Source organism: Triticum urartu, chromosome 7A, assembly GCF_056163025.1.
Source record: "Triticum urartu cultivar PI428250 chromosome 7A, HENAU_Tu73, whole genome shotgun sequence".
Lineage (NCBI taxonomy): Eukaryota > Viridiplantae > Streptophyta > Magnoliopsida > Poales > Poaceae > Triticum > Triticum urartu.
Genome location: NC_141879.1, coordinates 733,186,251 through 733,207,680, shown reverse-complemented (window position 1 = coordinate 733,207,680; position 21,430 = coordinate 733,186,251). Strand labels below are relative to the sequence as shown.

The 21,430-nt window shown below is 41.9% G+C and overlaps 1 protein-coding gene across 1 annotated transcript; it reads right to left on the bottom strand.

The window, feature by feature from the left end:
• Positions 1-7,587: 7,587 nt before the first annotated feature.
• LOC147962422 (uncharacterized) lies at positions 7,588-9,444 on the bottom strand. Its single transcript, XM_087534190.1, has one exon. The coding sequence runs from the start codon at positions 9,442-9,444 to the stop codon at positions 7,588-7,590; it is 1,857 nt and encodes a 618-aa protein (XP_087390316.1).
• Positions 9,445-21,430: the final 11,986 nt, after the last annotated feature.

The window sequence follows — 21,430 nt, the reverse complement described above, 5'->3', positions numbered from 1 at the left end:
TCAACAGCGGCGGTGTCTAATGTTGTGAGTTCTGCTTCCATAATTGACCTCGTTAAGATGGTCTATTTGCAAGACTTCCAGGAAACAGCGCCACCACTTAGTGTAAAAACATAACCACTCATGGCCTTAATCTCACTAGCATCAGATATCCAGTTTGAGTCACTATAACCCTCGAGTACCCTTGGGTACCCGGTATAGTGAATCCCATAGCTTGTAGTGCCTTTCAAATGGCGCATAACTCTGTCAAGTGCAGGGCAATGATCACCTCCCGGATTTGATACAAATCGGCTTAGTTTGCTCATAGCAAACGGGATTTCAGGCCTCGTGGCACTAGCCAAGCACATAAGCAAGCCAATAATCTGAGAATATCTCAATTGATCTCTAGCAATCTGTCGATTCCTTCGAAGCAACACACTAACATCATATGGAGTTGGAGAAGGCTGGCAGTCGCCATACCAAAAATGACTCAAGACCTTTCCCACATAGTGGGACTGAAGCAGTGTAATCCCACCATTCTCATACCTCAACAACTTGATGTTTAAGATGACATCAGCTACTCCTAGATCCTTCATCTCAAAACATTGAGATAAGAAATCGTTAACCTCCTTGATTAAATCAAGTTTGGTTCCAAAGATCAGTATGTCGTCGACATACAGACAAAGAATAACTCCTTCACCCCCACCATGCCGATAGTACACACACTTGTCACCATCGTTTACTACAAAGCCTGCAACAGTTAATGTTCTTTAGAACTTCTCATGCCACTCTTTAGGAGCTTGTTTAATGCCATATAAAGACTTTAATAACTTGCCTACCTTTCCTTCTTGACCAGGTAATACAAAACCATCGGGCTGATCCATGTAAATTTCCTCCTTCAACTCTCCATTGAGGAATGTCGTCTTAACAGCCATTTTATGAACGAGAAGATAGTGTGAGGCAGCCAGTGATAGTAGCACCCGAATAGTGGTCAGTCTAGCCACAGGTGAGTAAGTATCAAAATATTCTTCACCTTCTTTCTGGGTATAACCCTTAGCCACAAGCTGTGCCTTATACTTTTCAATCGTACCATCAGGTTTAAGCTTTTTCTTGAACACCCACTTACATCCTACAGGTTTGCACCCATAAGGACGATCAGTGATTTCCCAAGTTCCGTTAGCTAAGATGGAATCCATCTCGCTGCGGACAGCTTCCTTCCAGTAGTCAGCATCAGAAGATGCATAGGCTTCTGAAATAGTCCTGGGTGTGTCATCCACGAGGTATACAATGAAATCATCACCAAAGGACTTTGCGGTCCTATGTCTCTTACTCCTTAGAAGAGTTTCATTGTCATCCCCAACAGGATTCTCAACGTGTTCCATCACAATGGTGGGTTCAGGAATTACAACAAATTCCTCACTAGATGAAGTAGGTATCTCCTGATTTGATGAACTCGACATATCGTTCATAGGAAATATGTCCTCAAAGAAAGTCGCATCATTCGACTCCATAATTGTACCAACATGCATGTCGAATATCTCGGATTTTATTATCAAAAATCTATAGCCAACGCTATGAAAAGCATAGCCCATAAGAACACAATCTATGGTTTTTGGTCCAAGCTTGCGCTTCTTGGGAATTGGTATATTGACTTTCGCCAAACAACCCCAAGTACGTACGTAGGAGAGTTTCAATCTTTTCCTTTCCCATTCCTCGAATGGAGTCATGGTCTTATGCTTTGTGGGAACTCAGTTTAGGACATGACATGCAGTCATTAGCGCCTCCCCCCACCATGCCTTGGAGAGACTCGTTGAGTTTAACATGGCGTTAGCTAAATAAGTTAGAGTTCAGTTCTTTCTTTCGTCCACCCCATTTGACTGAGGTGAGTAGGGAGGCGTCCTCATGGATTATACCATGTTTCGCACAAAACAAATCAAATTCATTGAAAAAATACTCTCCACCACGATAAGATCTAAGCCATTTAATTTTTCGATCAAGTTGGTTCTCTATTTCATCTTTATATTTTTGAAAAAATTTAAAGCCTCATCTTTTGATTTCAGAAGATACACATAACAATATCTAGTGGAGTCATCAATCAAAATCATGAAGTATTTCTTTCCACCTTTTGTCAACACGCCATTCATCTCACAAAGATCAGAATGTATAAGCTCTAGTGGTGCCAAGTCTCTTGCCTCTGCAGTCTTATGGGACTTGCGAGGTTTGCTTAGCTTGCACACACACTTGGCACTTGGAGCCCTTGACAATAGAGAATTTCATAATTAAACTCATAATGGCTAGCCGCGTCATCCACCCAAAATTAATGTGACAAAGTCCTGAATCCCAAATATTAGACTCATTATCGTGGCAGACATGATTAATAACTTTAGTGCAAATATCTGACAAAGACAGGCGGAACAAACCTCCGCACTCATAGCCTTTTCCAACAAATTGTCCATACTTAGAAATTACAACTTTATTGGACTCTAAAACCAACTTAAAACCATCTTGACATAAATGGGAACCGCTAATGAGATTTTTATTGATGGAGGGCACATGATGAACGTTCTTCAGGCGCACGATCTTCCCTGAAGTAAACTTTAGATCGACCATACCGACACCTCGAACAATGGCATGTGACCCATTCCCCATGAGCACGGGAGAAGTCCCTGTGACCTGGTAAGAAGAAAACATGGAGGAGTCAGCACAAACATGTACATTGGCACTGGTGTCAATTAACCAATCAGGAGATTGAAATACTGAAAGGATGGTAGAAAAAATACCGTACCCAGATTCCTTCATATCAATATCACCGATGAAAACATTAGCGGACTTGGCGCTCTTCTCACGTTCACGCTCCTCAAAGCTGTTAGGACATCTCGGAGCCCAGTGATTCGGATCACCGCAGACATGGCATAGTCCCTTTCCCTTCTTATGAGAATTCTTCTTGAAGTTGGTAGGATTTAACAACTTGTTCTTTGCATCAAACTTGCCTTTTCCGTGAGTTTTGTTCTTGTTGTTTTGAACTTGTTGGGATGGAAGTTCTACTTCTGTAACATGTGGGCACTACAAGCTCCCTCAGCAACTCGAGAATGTGTGCCTTTTGCTCTCGCCTTCTCTTCAATATCAAGAGTACCAATGAGATCTGAAATGGAAAACTCCTGTCTCTTGTGTTTCAGGGAAGTAGCAAAATTGTTCCACGAAGGTGGGAGCGTGGCAATGATGCCTCCGGCAACAAACACTTAAAGTACTCAAGTTCCTTGGCGAGTGACTGTATCTCATGAGCCTGCTATACAACCAACCGCTCATCAGTCATCTTGTAGTCATAGAATTGATCCATGACGTACAACTTGCTGCCAGCATCCGAGGCACCAAACTTGGCCTCGAGCGCAGCCCACATGTCCTTGCCGTTGTCAAACGACATATATGAATCTACAATGGAATCGTCAAGAACACTTAGAAGGGCGCCTTTAAAGAGGGTATCGATCTTCTCAAAAGCTTCCTGCTGCACAGGATTAAGGTTGTGGAGAAAACTGCACATCCAAGTAACAGCCCCACGATCCAAAAGAATTAGCTTTCTCCTCGGCTCGGCTCATTCCGGCAACCCGCGGCACGAACCGTCGTGACGAGGCGAGGCGTGGCGAGGATCACGCATGTAGGTCTCCTCTTATCATGCTCATACAAATGGTAGAAGAGCTCACCTTATAAAGAGATGCAACTCTCTATCATATTTCAAGGTGGGACTACATTTTAGTCCTACTCACACCACGCACTATCAATGTACGAATAGGCCAAAAGAATTACAGAATTTTAGATGGGCTTTGGGCCAAAGGTCTACTAACAAATTCATGTACATGTGTACCATGAGGGTGCTCCTATTCAGCGCATTCAGTGCCGAAGAAGGCAACCGGCGCCTACTACAGTGTCTACTGGGCCGAGCCCTTTTTTCGAGAATGACGGGGGAGCGGAAGCCCCACCGGTTGTTATATTACTCGAAACGACATGGCGTCATACAATGTTTTCCACCGAGGAGATAAAAAACAACAAGATAAAGAGGCAAAGAAACAAAAAAGAGAGAGAGAGGTAATCTAAGTGCCCGAGATAAGGAAGGAGCGGAACAGGAGGAGCTGTTCGCTCGATCCAGTCTCAAAACGTTTGGACCACAGAAGCACATCTTCGGCCGTGCGCCGGAGAACGTCGTCGGTCGTGCAGCTGATGGAGTTGAAGACCACATTGTTCCTGGCTTTCCACACGTTCCAGAGCAGGATGTAGAGGCCATCTCTCCGGGCAGAACCATTAATTTGCGGCGTGGGTGAAGTAGAGAGAATTTCACTCACGGAGAGAAAGGGGCCCAAGCCAAGTCCGGCCCAGACCGGTGCCACACGAGGACAGGCAGCGAAGAGATGGTCCGCCATCTCCGTCGCATGGCAGGAGGCACATGTCGATGAAGGAGCGCAGTTTTTGGCGCACAGATTCGCCCGAGTGCTAAGCCGATCGCCAACCAAAAGCCTAGCAAAGATCTTGATTTTTCCAGGGAGCCGAGAACCCCATATGTCGATGGAGTCCTGATCGAGCACGTCGTGTGGTGACAGGACGCGGAAAGCAGCCCGCGAGCTGAAAGCAAGGTCATCTCCCCACGCCATGAAGCGACGGTCATGCACGCCCAGCAGATGAACATCCCACAGGAGTGCGTGCACGACATCAAGCTGAACACCTGCCACCGTGGAAAGCCTCGGCTGAAGCGCGAGGCCGTCCTCCATGACCGCAGCGACCGAAGCGTTGCGCTGCGTCGAGTGGGAGAAGAGCGCCTTGAAGGTGAAACAGAGCGCACCCCCTGGGAGCCACCAATCCTGCCAGAAGGAGGTAATGCGCCCATCACCAAGCTGCACCTGAGTGATGGATCGGTAGGTCGGTAGCGCCGCCTGGATGATTGTCTGGAGGAACGAAGGCGCCGAGCAGGGGTCCCCAACGTCGCCCCTGACGTGACGGAGGAACCAGAGCTTCCAGGGCGGGGAGCCGGGCCGATGAAGAGCGTCGACGAAGTTGAGAAGAAGGCACATATTTTGTCGCCGGAGGTCGCGCATGACGAGTCCGCCTTCCTGCAAATCAACGCACACTTTGTCCCAAGCAATTAAACAACGAGCACCGGAGCAAGTATCCTTGCCGGTCCAAAAGAAAGCACGACCCCGACGATCAATTTGCTCAAGCACTCCAGGGGGGCAGCATATAGGTGAAGGAAATATGCCCTAGAGGCAATAATAAAGTTATTATTTATTTCCTTATATCATGATAAATGTTTATTATTCATGCTAGAATTGTATTAACCGGAAACATCATACATGTGTGAATACATAGACAAACAGAGTGTCACTAGTATGCCTCTACTTGACTAGCTCGTTAATCAAAGATGGTTATGTTTCCTAACCATGGACAAAGAGTTGTTATTTGATTAACGGGATCACATCATTAGTTGAATGATCTGATTGACATGACCCATTCCATTAGCTTAGCACCTGATCGTTTAGTATGTTGCTATTGCTTTCTTCATGACTTATACATCTTCCTATGACTATGAGATTATGCAACTCCCGTTTGCCGGAGGAACACTTTATGTGCTACCAAACGTCACAACGTAACTGGGTGATTATAAAGGAGCTCTACAGGTGTCTCCAAAGGTACATGTTGGGTTGGCGTATTTCGAGATTAGGATTTGTCACTCCGAATGTCGGAGAGGTATCTCTGGGCCCTCTCGGTAATGCACATCACTTAAGCCTTGCAAGCATTGCAACTAATGAGTTAGTTGCAGGATGATGTATTACGGAACGAGTAAAGAGACTTGCCGGTAACGAGATTGAACTAGGTATTGGATACCGACGATCGAATCTCAGGCAAGTAACATACCGATGACAAAGGGAACAACGTATGTTGTTATGCGGTCTGACCGATAAAGATCTTCGTAGAATATGTAGGAGCCAATATGGGCATCCAGGTCCCGCTATTGGTTATTGACCGGAGACGTGTCTCAGTCATGTCTACATTGTTCTCGAACCGTAGGGTCCGCACGCTTAAGGTTTCGATGACAGTTATATTATGAGTTTATGAGTTTTGATGTACCGAAGGAGTTCGGAGTCCCGGATGGGATCGGGGACATGACGAGGAGTCTCGAAATGGTCGAGATGTAAAGATCGATATATTGGACGACTATATTCGGACATCGGAAAGGTTCCGAGTGGTTCGGGTATTTTTCAGAGTACCGGAGAGTTAGGGGAATTCGCCGGGAGAAGTATTGGGCCTTATTGGGCCATACGGGAAAGAGAGAGGGGCTGCCTAGGGCAGGCCGCCCCCCCCGCCCCCCCCCCCAAGGCCTAGTCCGAATTGGACTAGGGGGAGGGGCCGCGCCCCCTCCTTCTTTCCCTTCTCCCTTCCCCTTCCCTGTCTCCTACTCCTACTACATGGAAGGACTCCTAGTTGGACTAGGAAAGGGGGAATCCTACTCCCGGTGGGAGTAGGACTCCCCTAGGGCGTGCCATAGAGAGGGCGGCCCTCCCCTCCTCCACTCCTTTATATACGGGGGCAGGGGGCACCCCTAGTACACACAAGTTGATCTTCGTGATCGTTCCTTAGCCGTGTGCGGTGCCCCCCTCCACGATATTACACCTCGGTCATATTGTAGCGGTGCTTAGGCGAAGCCCTGCGACGATTGAACATCAAGATCGTCACCACGCCGTCGTGCTGACGGAACTCCTCCCTGAAGCTTTGCTGGATCGGAGCCCGGGGAGCGGCATCGAGCTGAACGTGTGCCAAGAACTCGGAGGTGCCGGAGTAACGGTGCTTGGATCGGTTGGACCGGGAAGACGTACGACTACTTCCTCTACGTTGCGTCAACGCTTCCGCTTCGGTCTACGAGGGTACGTAGACAACACTCTCCCCTCTCGTTGCTATGCATCACCATGATCTTGTGTGTGCGTAGGAAATTTTTGAAATTACTACGTTCCCCAACAATAGGAACACATGTAATAAGTGGCAAGGTTATTTAACACCGCATTGCAAAGGACAAGCCTACCGCCCGAGGAAAGGAGAAGAGCGCGCCACCCAGACAAATAGCGGTCGAAGGATCTGATGAGGGGGTCATAGGCAGAGATGGGGAGTTTGAGAGGGGAGAGAGGAAGACCTAGGTAGGGTTGGGGGAAGGTGGAGATAGGACATTCGAGGATCGAGGCCATTTCGGTCGACAGCTCGGGGGCGCAATGTATGGGAATGAACCCGGACTTATGAAAGTTAATAGAAAGCCCGGGGGCAAAGGCATCGAGACTTTGTTTAAGACGAGTGACGGAGGGAATGTCGGCGCGACAAAGGATAAGGGTATCGCCGGTGTATTGCAGGACGAGTAACTCAGTGGAAAACCAGAAAAAAGTTGCATGTACATGGACTCGACCAGGGCCGGTCCTGAGATTTTGGGGGCCCAGGGCAAAACTACAATCCGGGGCCCTTCGGGGCCCTTAATATAAATGCCTAATTAATTACCATCATATATACATATAATTTGTATCAAAGAAAATAATTAAGTGCGTCCAAAATGATTGTGCATATCAAATAATGTATTACATATTACCTTCAAAATTTTCTTCTAACATTCTGAGATCCAAAATCACTAACGATAGTATCAATGTCAATTTCATCAACCAAATTTTTCTCGATGCATAAAGTTGCCAAGCCATTTAACCTCTCTTGCGACATTGTAGATCTCAAGTAGTTCTTCAACAATTTCAACTTCGAAAAACTTCTTTCAGCTGATGCCACAGTAACAGGCATAGTAAAGAAAATCCGATATGCAATAGCAATATTTGGATAACAATCTGCTTCCCTTGCAAACTCAAAAATCTCCATAGCGGACATTGTTCTATCGGGCAAAGTTGACTGCATAACAATTAACTCAGAAATCAGATCATTTAAATCAACATCAGATGAACCACCCGAAGAGAAAGCACTTGCAAATTTTGTACAACTGTCTTTAAGTTCAGAACGGTCCAATGACTTCAAGGCCATTGAACTCATTAAAAATCCAAATATATTTTTGAATGACTCAAGTTCGTCAAATCTAATTTTCAGTGAAGTGGCCGCCTTATCAACCATAATCAAAAAATAATTGACTTTAAAATCCTTCTCAGCTTCCAATATCGCTTCATCATTGTCATCTTCATCAAATTGTTTCTTCCTAGAAACACGACGCTTTACTGGAAATGATGGCTCTACACCCATTTCAGCTGCGATTTCTTTGGCAATGATCATACTAGAATCAAACCCTTCCTCTCTATAAGTGTCAAAATAAGTCCTCATACCATCTATTTGCTTTAAGGCAGTCTCAATGCACATGGATGGTGATTGCAGCTTCCTGCTTACTGAATCTACAGCAAATAGAATGTCATGCCAAATGACCATGCCAAGTATGAACTCATAGCTGCCAAGCACATCAAACAAATTTTTTGCATCACTCCTATCCTTGGGTTCGGTACCACTATCTTCACTTAAATCAAGTAAAGCTGATCTTATGTTAGGAGCTTGAAATCTAATTGCTTTAACACTTTTGATATGACTCTCCCAACGAGTATTGCTCAACGATTTCACAGTCATATCTGTCACATGGCTAACAAAAACTTTCCATCTTTTCGTAGAACCACTGAATAATACATATATCCGTTGCACGATTCCAAAAAAAGAAACAGCTCTACCACAAGATTTAGCCATATCACAAAGGGTAAGATTAAGACTGTGGCAAGCACATGGCATATACAAAGCTCTTGGATTTACCTCAAGCAACCGACTTTGCACCCCCTTGTATTTTCCTTTCATGTTGGATCCATTGTCATAACCTTGGCCCCTAATATCATCAATATTAAGATTGAAGGACTTCATAGAATCAACCAATACCTTGAAAATTCCCAAACCAGATGTGTCCTCCACTACCAAAAAAGCAAGGAAGTACTCCACAATTTGTATTTTTCCATCAGATATATGAACACATCGAACCAACAAACTCATTTGTTCTTGATGACTCACATCTGGGGTACAATCTAGGATAATAGAGAAATATTTGGCCACTTTGACAATCTTGAGAATAGAATTTGTAATGTCACTAGCCATAAGAGAAATCAGCTCGTTTTGAATTTTGTGGCTAAGATAATGGTGATGGATCTCTTTATCTTGAATACGCCTAAGATGATCTTGCATTACCAAATCAAACTCTGCAACCATCTCCACATAGGCTAAAAAATTTCCATTACAATCATCATAAAGTTGCTCACTGGATCCTCTAAAAGCCAAATTGCGCTTACCAAGAAATTTCACAATGGCAACAATTCTTAACAAAACATGCCTTATGCGTTCTTTCTCCTTTGTGATTTGTTGCTGTAAATCTTTGTCAATTGTTTCATGCTTGCTCAGTCTAACTCTCAATTCAGTCCATGAGTTCATGTTGGTAATATGGTCGACACTACTTCGTGCTCTTTCAGTCTCTCATTAATATGCCTCCAATCACAAAACCCATCATTCCCCATTGCACTCTTGCATTTATCAGAATTGAAAAGCTTACAGCAAAAACAGAACACTTTCTTTGTGTGTTTTGAAAACACTAACCATTTTCTATCACGCACCTCTCCATTGGTCATCTTTCTTGAGTAATGGCTATACGAAAAATGTCTTAAATTTTCATCCAAAGGATATTTAGTGTTTTCTTCTTCCCTTTTAGGCCCCTTTTCCACTAATATGTCCCTCGCTTTGTTATCAAGATTACCCCAATTGCTTGGATCATAAATATCCACACTAACTGGTTCCTCATCAACACTAGTAGATTCTGCCGTAGATGAATTAAATATGGGCTCATAATCACTCACATTGGTATCATCCATGTTGACATCGGCATTGCCTTCTGTAGGCGTATCGCCATCATCTTCTGAATTGCCATTAGTTCGGTCACCCGCAAGAACTATCGCCAACTCGTCTGGATTTCTTGGCGTGCTCGTATCGCTCTTATAATATTTAAAAAGAGATCCGCTCAATTCTTCTTTCTCCTCATCTTCCTCCTCCTTCTTCTTTCTTTTTTGACTTCCGGATGGATACTTTCTACCCGTACTCGACATGACCCTGCTGAAAGTGAAAGGAACAATTCACTTTAAAATTAACGCAAAGCTAATTAAAATATTACATTAAGTATAGAAGATCATCTAATATAATAAGAATCTGCTAGGGCATGGTATACGGTATAGTACCTTCTCTCTATAATCTAATCTGGCAACGTGGGCACAATGATTCGAGCGCCCTAAAAACGAATCCCTGTTAATCTGTCCGATCGATCGAGAAATTGGGAATCAGGATTAGAAAGAACAGAAATAGGATGAAGATCATGCGAGGGAAGAGGGCGCGCCCAAACATACCTGCTGCAGTCGCAGCCAAGGTCGAACTCGAAGAGATCCTGCTGCTCCAGTCGTCGCGTACTCGGCTACTCGCGTGAGTCGCGTCGTTCGTTCGTGAGGAACAGCGGAATAGGAAAAGGGTAGGGAACGATCAATCCTAATTCCTAAGTTACAGGAAATCAACCCAACGATTCCTTTCCTCTCCGATCTCTCCTGACCACGTACGTGCAAACATGGGCCAGGCCCAACAGCGTATTGGGATTTTTTTTCCTAGGCTAGCACGCGAGGCTGAGGCGCTGAGCGAGGCGGTGAGAGATTCCATCGAAGACCTGCTACGTATACCTAACGTACGTATACCCGGGAGGGGCCCCTGGCTTTTGGGGGCCCGGGGCGGCCGCCCCGTTCGCCCCCCCCCCCCCCCCCCAACGATTCCTTTCCTCTCCGATCTCTCCTGACCACGTACGTGCAAACATGGGCCAGGCCCAACAGCGTATTGGGATTTTTTTTTCCTAGGCTAGCACGCGAGGCCGAGGCGCTGAGCGAGGCGGTGAGAGATTCCATCGAAGACCTGCTACGTATACCTAACGTACGTATACCTGGGAGGGGCCCCTGGCTTTTGGGGGCCCGAGGCGGCCGCCCCGTTCGCCCCAACGATTCCTTTCCTCTCCGATCTCTCCTGACCACGTACGTGCAAACATGGGCCAGGCCCAACAGCGTATTGGGATTTTTTTTTCCTAGGCTAGCACGCGAGGCTGAGGCGCTGAGCGAGGCGGTGAGAGATTCCATCGAAGACCTGCTACGTATACCTAACGTACGTATACCTGGGAGGGGCCCTGGATAGGTCGACCCCGCGCCGCAACTGTGTACGAACTGTCTAGCAAACCAGTACGCCTACCAGTTGACAGTGATGGATTGCAACGCGAACTGTTTAAGAATGATTGTAGCCATGCTAGTTATTAATTATTATACAGTACATAGTAGCATTTAGATTTTTGAATTATTTGGAAAAGTTGTTTTAAATGAAATAAGTTCATCAATTTCGAAAAAGGTTCATCGATTTAAAAAAATCATCAAATTTGAAACAAAAGTTCATCGATTCATTGAATTTGAGAAATGTTCACCGGATTTGAAAAAAATTTAATCATTTTTTAGAAAATTTCATAGAATTCAAAAAAAGTTCACTGAATTTGAAAAACAGTTCATCGAATACAAAAAATCACTGAATTTGGAAAAAGTTCACCGAATTCGAAAAAAGTTCACCAAATTCGAAAAAAATCAAATTTCAAAAATAGGTCCGGCAAATTTTAAATTTTATTTTGAAAAAATTCTCGTGCATTAAAAAGAAAAAAAAGAAAGAAAAAAAGGGAATGTTTCGCGAACAGAAGAGAATAAAAAGGTGGAAGAATAGAGATTGCATAATCCATCGTGGTGTCGTAGTAGTCGAGTGGTATCGAGTTCGAACCTGGCTCCCTCTTCTATTTTTGATCTTTTATAGAAAAGAAAAGAGGTAAATACACCCGTCATAGAACTTGCGCTACTTGGGGGGCGGTTAGTTTGATGGATAAACTTTTCCGGTCATCTAACTTGTCCTTCCGTTCATATATAGTGCTTTCTACAGTATCCATTCGTATCCCGTGCATGCGTGGCATGCCAACGTGACGGGGGGCCACTGTGTGTAATCCGCGCACACATTTATTTTCAAAAGCCCCCTTGCATTTTATTTATTAACGGTGAAAAGAGAAGAGGTAAATACACCCGTCATAGAACTTGCGCTACTTGGGGGGCGGTTAGTTTGATGGATAAACTTTTCCGGTCATCTAACTTGTCCTTCCGTTCATATATAGTGCTTTCTACAGTATCCATTCGTATCCCGTGCATGCGTGGCATGCCAACGTGGCGGGGGCCACTGTGTGTAATCCGCGCACAAATTTATTTTCAAAAGCCCCCTTGCATTTTATTTATTAACGGTGAAAATCCTCAAATAATAAAATGAAAAATGCAGGTGCAATGCCCAGGATTTGAACCCACTACCTGCTGAGTTTCGCCACGAATAGATCTATGAGCAATTTTTTTATATAAGATGGAGCATACAAATTAAAGTACAAATCGAAACTGGAAAGAGGTGTGAATAAAGGGGAAGCCCCGGTTCGAACCTACGATCGCATAAGCTCGCAGCGTTTGCGAGCGCCAACCACTCGGGCACAATTATATAGACTGAAAGAGATAAACAAAATTTATCTTATGTATTCTTATTTATTTTTTACTATGTAAGAAAATAACTTATATTCTAAGTAAACTTTTCGGACAAATCAACTAGATTTTTTGTTTGAAGTCGAAAAATTTTAAATTTCAAATTTTTTATAAAAGGAAATATAGTGCATACTGAATGTACGTACATTTTTCAGACAAATCAACTAAATTTTGTTCAAACTTGAATAATCTACATAAAAATGTGCATACATTTCTTTCGGAAAAATCAACAGATTTTTTTAATTTAAACAATTCTAAATTCGAAAATCAAGATAAAAAAATATAGTTCAGAATGAATCTACATAAATTTCGGACAAACCAACTAAATTTTTATTTGAATTCGAATAATTTGAAAGTTCATAATCTAGATAAAAGGAAATAGTGCACAATGTATTTACGTATCTTTTCTACAAATGAACGAAAATTTTATTTTATTTCAAATAATTTCCTATTTGAAAATTTAGATAAAAGAAAATATAGGTCAGAATGAATGTACATAAATTTGTCAAATCTACTCAATTTTTGTTTGAATTCAATAAATTTTAAACTAAATAATCTAGATAAAAGGAAATCTAGTGCAGAATGAATGTACATAATTTCCTTTCGGAAAAAATCAGCGGAAATTTGTTTGAATCCAAATAATTTTAAATTTTAAAATCTAGAGAAAAGAAAATATACTTCAAAATGTGTACTTTTATTCAAAAGAATATATCGTTAGTAGTCTGTATTTAACACAAGCAGATCAGATGGGTTGGTTAGGAGGCGTGCACTAACGTGACATGGCGCCTGTTCGATCCCACACCGACCGATTGTTTTCAGCACAGTTTGTTTAAACCATACACTGTCTTGTATGAACTTAAAACAACTGAGGGTGTTTCTAAAATAAAATAACGTGCACTGCACTTCAGCTGCTCTCAGCCACTGACAATGGGCCCTGACCATGCTGACGTGCCATGCAGGCAGCGAATACACCCGCGTACGGAAAATGTGATCGTGTTTGCACGTCCGCGCAAGTTTGATGTTTATGCACCAAACTAACCGCCGCACGCAAGTTCTATGACTACCAGTGTATTTACCGCAAGTCCAGCTTGAAGTGCAAGGTAGGCTTGGAGCGGGGAGCACCTATTTGACGCAGAATCCGTTCACATAGGAATCGCGCAACCGGGCCGCCCCATTTAGGTTGACCTCGCGCGAGCGGTCGGGTGACAAATGCGTAAAAATAGACAGCGGCCGACCAAGAATTCGAACTGCAGACATCCAGTGTGTACACCCATCATGATAGCCACCACACCCACAAAGCATTCGTTCCACATATGTGGCGCGAAATCAAATGAACTAGAAACCGCAACGTAAATTCCACATTACTTAAAAACTATTAACACCATTTTGAAATCCCGAATATTTTTCACAAAAGTGAATCAAATTTAGAATTTTCGAACATCTTTTCAAATTGCGAACACATTTTAAACACCCAAACATTTTTTGAATTAGTAAAAAATGTGGAACATTGCATATCTTTGGAAAATCCAAACAATTTTCTATAGAACAAACATTTCTGAAATTTTCCAATTTCTTTAAAATGTGAATAATTTTCCAAATTCCAGAACATACTTTGAAAACGTGTACAACTTTTGAAATGTAGAGAAAAAGTTTGAACCTGAGAATAATTTCAAAATCCTTAAGACTATATGTACACACAAACAAAAATTAAAATAGAAATATTTTTTGAAAAACACGAACAAATTTTCAAATTCCAGAACATTTTTGGAAAACTCAAACATTTTTTAAATTGGTGAAAAACTTAACAAAACAGGTAAAACTTTTGAAATGAAGAACAAACTTTTGAACCTGAAAACAATTTGAAAATCCCGAAGATGTTTTGTATATGTGAACAAAAACTTGAAAATGGAAACAATTTTTGAACTTGTGAGCGAGATTTGGAAAAATGATTTTTTTTAACTTATGAACCTGTTTTGAAATCTAAACAAATTTCAGAACTGGAACATTTTTTGAAACCCCAAATATATCTTAATTTGTGAACAAATTTGGAAAAGTGGATATTTATAGAATTGCTGAACAAATTTGTAAAAAAGGAACATTTTCTAAAGTTACCAAATTTTTTTTGAATATGTGAAAAAAATGAAAAACTTGAAAGTGATGAATTTGCAAAAAAGGTTTTGAAAATGGGAACATTTCCAAAAAAATGAACACTTTCCAAAAAATGGGAACATTTTTTAAATTTCCTGCGCATTTTCTAATTTGTGAATAATATTTAAAGATGCAGACACTTTTTGAATTTGTGAATAAATTTTGAAACATGAATTTGTTTTGAATTTTCAACAAATTTTGAAATGGGAGCATATATATTAATCCAAACATTTTTTAGATTGTGAATCAAACTTAAAAGGACGAACACTTTTTGAAATTCTGAATTTTTTTCAAAATAAACGAACAATTTTTGAAATTCTAATTTTTTTTGAAATTTCTGAACAAAAAATTGAAAACAGGAACATTTTCTGAAAAAGCCAACAAAATCTGAAAAATTCATTTTGGAAAAATTTCTGAAACATTCTTTGAAAAAAGAAAATAAGAAAAGAGCAAGAAGATAAAAAAGACTGAAAAAAGAACGAAAAAATGAAAAATGAAAAAAATATATAAACAGAAAAGAAATATTAGAAGAAAAAACCGTTTTTGGAATCTTTTGGAAGGTTCCCAAAACCGGAAAAGTACGCTAGGAACATTCATAGAAGGTTTCCCAAACCGATAGAGTTGGAACGGTTAACATGCCGGCCCGGCCGGCACACCTGCGAGCGCTCTGTCCATAGCCCTATGCAGCCCCGACTGTTTGCCGCAGAGAGCGGCAAATAGGGTTTTCCCTTTGAGCGTGCAGCACCGCGGTCCGCGGGCCAACAAACGCCGGGTGGCCTGTGGAAGCTAGGTTTAGGTTTAGAGCATACTAGAAGTGTCCGCGCCGTTGCCGTGCCGTTTTTCTCTACACGATCTCTTTTCTGGATTTCCTTTTTGCCTTTTGCTTGTTGTAGTTTAGTGTTTCTTTTGTGATGAACTGCTTGGTTTTTAGACCGTACTATTCCCTAGGCCAGCACTGAACGCAGCTCTATGAAAACAGCACTATGACGATGAGGGCACATCCAAAAAAGGATTTGCTTCGATGCGGATGTCCAGGGTAAATACAAACATCTTACACACAAAACCCTACTACTAATATTTGCTACAGAAAAATGTCCAACAAGAAAATATTTGCTACAGAAAGACGCTTGGCCATCTGGGGAAAACCAGATGTTTCTTCAATCTACAACATAGGCAGAGCGACACATCTTTATATATACCTAATATTAAAGGACGGGGCTTTCACAATTCTCCATAGGTCAAGCCTTTATATCCGTTAATTTGTGTTACTGCAAAAATTGACGACTGAGATTGAAAAGGAGAAAAGTTTTTTTAGTCAAAAAACGATTTGGTCTATGTTCTCAGATGGAAGACGTGAACTCCTACACTAAGTCAGACTAGTAGAACGCCTGTGCATTGCTACGGGCTATAATACATATGAATGAATCAAACAAATGGTTAAAATCATCTTCAAGGTCAAAACTCATTTCTTGCTAGTATGTCTGGATGGACATCAACAGACGCCAAACGGGGGTGTACATACTGGAAGGGACGAGCAACGTGTGAAGTACGCAGGGTGTCGTTCCATCCTACCATGTGGGCCCGTTGGGAATGTGGCCGCAAGGCGGAAGGGGCGGTTCCTATTGGATGGGGCTTGCCTCGTCCGCTCATTCATCACTGCACTTGCACCCCGCCCTTGCGGAAGTCCGGTCCTGTCGTGCATGCACCGTGCCTTCTCCCTGGATGAGCGAATAGGCAGGCAGGTCAATCATGTCATCGTTCGCGCATGCATTCATCGTCACAACGGCATCCCCGCCAACCTTCCCCGGCTCGATGTGCAACCTTGCACACGCAGCTAGCCAAGAAATTGTGCGTGAGCTGATTGATTTTCCCAGTCAATCCAAGCGTTTACACTTAAAAAATATGTGTAATTTAGTTAAACATGTTGAATATGATACTCCCTCTGTAAACTAATATAAGATGTTTTAGATGACTAAATAGTTATCTAAAATATCATATATTAGCTTACAGAGGGAGTACCAATTAACAAACATCGGTCTATTCATGTCCAACAAGATGAAGACCAATGTTGTCCTAAATCTGGTCACAACGTCAGTTTGAAAGATTTTTTGCTGTTGCAAAAATTGACCAAGTATAATATTTTAAGAGTCTTGTTTCTTCATATTCCTCTATGTAAATTCGGTGATGAGCTTGTTGTTCTCTAGCTTCTTTTTTTAGGCCACCTTCTCCTTGTTCTGATATCCCTGGCATCAGTATGCAACATTGATGAATTTATGCTAATGGAAAATATACATGATACAGAAGAAGAAGAAAAAGACATAGTTTGTAGAAACATGAGACTGTAAAAACGTAGGAATATGAAAAACACATTGTATGAAATGTCATGCCCTTCAAATCATGAGACTGTAAAAACATAGGAATATGAAAAACACATTGTAGGATTTGAGTTTGTTTGATTGCATCACATGAAAAAAAAAGGATTTTATCCCCAAGAGATTGGAGTGGATTCTAGATTTCCTCCGGAATGTAGTAGAAATGATTCCTTAGGAAAAAAATCATGTAAAAAACCTATGAAAAATTCTTTGAATCAAAGAGGCCCCGAGTAGCAGAAAGAATGATATAGCGCAGAGTTTGTTTGGGACAACCAAAATAAATAGTACACCATCTAACGCCACTCTTTTTTGTATAACATGTTGTAAATAAATACTACTCCGTCCCACAATATAAGACGGAGGGAGGGAGTACCAGCTAAATTCTCAACACAAGTACACATATACACATTACGGAGTACTAATGCATGATGCAAATTGAGATATTCTTGAGCTACCTTCATTTACATCAATTAAGAAAGCAACATACCTTTCGGTTGGTAAATAGAATTGCCATCTTACAGACGGGAAAAAAACCATATTAAAATGCCTTTGATACTTAGTGGTAAGCCACGAGAGAACTTAGTGCTTCCCGGCCCCAACATTCCACCTTGATACTTCTCTTGCTACCAAAAGAGAAGCAAGCTTTGGCAGGAGCAGCGACAGAGAGCGCATCAGTCAATACCTTGCTGTTGAGGAAAATGAAACATGATTTATAAGAAGGAAGCAACAACTGCAAATGTTGGCCAAAGAAAGCAAGGCGTAGAAGGAACATCAAGTACCTCTTCTTAGGATTGTTGACATCTTAGTTTCCAAGAGTTGCTTAATCAGCAAGTGAGAATATAATAACTCTTAGATAGGATGTTGCGCAAAGGAAACAACACATAAAGGCAAGGACGGAGCACCCAGTCGCACCTAGTTGCAGCTAAAGTCAGTTCCTTTGCAAGTGTTGGCATCGCTTCAAAATAACACGAGGAAAGAAAAAATAATGGTAAGTCGAAGTGTATCCTTAGTAATGTACAAAAAAAATTGACAGACAACCAACACTCAAACAAAAGGTGCAAGTGAAGGAAGCATTTCCTGCTCAATTTATATGATATAGCAAAACAAAATATTTTGTAGTATGGGCATGGTGAGAGAAGCTCATCATACACAGTCAAAAAGGCATAGGAAATTTCATCCACACATAGCCATATGTAGAAGTCGTTTAATGACAGAAGTAAAAAAAAAACAGAGGAAAATGCAAGGAGGGAACAAAACCATTTTGTGTGATTTTATGGTTAAAATATGGTCCTAACCACAGAAAAAACAAATAGATCAACGGTTGATATATATTTCAAAGTTACCTTCAACTTCCTCCTTATAAGTGTCCACTCTCTGCTCGCAAAACAATAGCAATTCCTACAAATTTATGGTTGAGCAGTACCTTGGTAATCAGCTAGAAACTTTTCGGCTAACTCGCCCTTCTGGTTTGCCATATAACTTGTCATATATAATACCATTTGCTGAAAATTAAGAGATAGATTTAGGTGTATAAAAAAATGCGAACTTGACTTTCCAAATTGAAGAAAAAAAAAGAAAAAATCTATAGGCACTTTAATCAAACAATTGCTAAGAAAAAGAAAGGAACTTAGATTGTTGTTCACTCTTAGGTACCTGCTATATCTTTCAATTTGCATGTAACAATATCATATGTTCCCTTTGGTTGTGTCACCAACAAAGAAAATAAAACGTCAGCTCTGCTTATTGGAATTTCCGGGGTCAGACACCATAAGAGTCCATTTCTAAATTCAATGAGTCCTTGGAAAAACATTATTCAGATGATCCTGATGAACGAGCACCAGCAGCCAGCATCCTTCCTATCACTTGATCTATGACCAGACAAAATAAAAAACAAACTTCATTCTCTTCCCAGCTCATCACTAAAGTGTGCACCTTGCCATAGCTCTTTGTAGGTGGAGCAGTAGACTGTAAGTGCCGATGGTATTTACCAACAATGATGCTGCTGTTGAGCCCATCACCAGTATCTGCAAAAGAAATGGCAAAGGTACATATGTTTTTGCATGGAAAGGTAAATTGATGACTAAAAAACCATAAGCAACACGCATCAGATAGTTGAAGGCAAGAAAAGGAAGGTATTCGATCGGCTCACATGAATACACCTTCGCTAAAACCAGCAAAAGGAAGACAATGAATGAATCCTAATGCTTACCGATCAGATGCATTACGCCAGCGAAGATATCAACAAAAAAAGAGATCTGCAGTTCATATATTAATACAAAGAAAATATACTACAGGAAAACAGTGGTCCCATAGGTGGCTTGCTGACCATGTACACAGGCTGTCTAAATTCATATTTCACATGAGCTTTCCTATAAGTTTCATGCAGTATATAAGATACTGAGATCAGCTGACCACCACTGGGGGTATAGTTTTCTGCCTGAGGGTTGTGCTGTTGTGCATATCTCATAGGTGACTCACTTTCCATGCTGGCTCTTCAGATTGTCATGCACTGGTTTGTTTGTTATCCCAGTTGGCCACTGGTGCCACAAGAACTGTGTATCGAAGTTGTAAGGTTATATAAATGAAAAGTAATTAGTTTAGATAACTATGTTAATATGTGTTTTTTTGTCAAAAATTATCAAGTTACTGATGATTAAAAGTAATATCGTTTAGCTCACTATGAATCTGAATTCGACTATGTACAGAAAGTCCAAATCAAATCCACATACAAGTTCAATGTAGTTTTGTACTATTAATTAACACAACCAAGTTATGGGTAAAAAAATGCAGTGTTAAATACTTTTGCATATCATCCATATAAAAAACAGAAAAATGCTAGCTCTAAAAACTATTTAAATGAAGCCGGCGTGTCAGAGCCCTGAGATAAATAGATCCAACAAAAAATACTCCATATGTTAACAGATGTATAATCTAGCTAGGTGTGCAAATAGGTTTTAAAGAAACTCATAAGAACAATCTTGGAGAGCGTGTGTAGAATTGTAGATAGTCAGTCAAATTAAAAAGTGAAGTCACAGCAGGAACCGTTGATCCGAAAGACCTGCCGTTCCAATGCACAAACATTCAGATGCGTGTTCAGGAAGATGACAAAAAGCATGAACATGACATCTCCTAGCTAGCTAATGCACAATGATAGAGATCATACATACTTGGCTCCGGTGAAGAGGAAGGCAGCGGGGCAAGACCGAGTGTCTGGGCAAGCCGAGTCAGGCAAACCGTCGAACGACTGGGAGGCGGTCCTGACGGTCCTAGGCTGAGGCCCAGTTCTTTTCAGGCGATTCTGGACAATCGTGGCTGCAGAATCAAAAAGCTGAAAAGAACTCAATCTGATTCTCCAAAATCATCTGAGAATCGCTAGAATCGCCAGTGCAATCGAAAAGCATCCGCAACCCCCGATTCTGGCGATTCTGGTCGCTCCCGCAACAGAAAACGGTTCACTTTAAGTAGCCACCCCTGTTACAGCATCAAATTACATCCAAACTGCCACTCGGGGCGAACTGCAGCGCACCCAGAAAATGAATCTGGCCAGCCGGATCTCACACCGCACCTCCGACCCCGCCTCGCCGGAGCTCACCCCGCCCTCGGCCGAACTCGTGGGAGCCCGCGTCGTCCCTCCCAGTTCTCTGGTGATCCGGTCTTCCTCCTCATCTTCCTGTCTCCTCTGACCTCCTCCTCTTCTCTGTTAAATAGGAGTAGATATCATGAACGCAAATTAATTTCAGGGCTTATAATTGATGGGGAAAACAGGATAGGTGGCCAGAGGCTAGCATGTGGAATCCATTTTTATTGAACAACTTCGAGATCCGTTGTTGCTTGGCATGAATTTGAAGGTCTGAATGTCGTGTTTGGAGGCAGGAGAGAGAAGAGTCAGAGGAAGAAGAAGGCAGTGAGCTCTGTAGCGATAGCACAAATGAATGAAATACAACTAGACGTGTATTACAGGCATGTTTAGTTTAATTTCAGTCAAGGGCATTACAGACATTTGAGCACATAACTTATCCCACAATCTCATACTACAATCTTAGAAAAGAACTGGATGGTTGATTATGTGGGAAGCTGATTTTGTGGGAAGTTTCTCAGAATCTGATTCTAGAGAATCAAAAGCTGAAAAGAACTTGGCCTCAGGCCGGGGCAGCTGAAGGCTGAAGCACGGCCGGTCGCCGCGGACGGCACAGCCGGCCTTGGACTCGGATGGGGATCGGGCAGGTGCCGACCTGATCTTGCGTGGAGTACTGGACGCCGCACTTGGTCCTCCTGCAG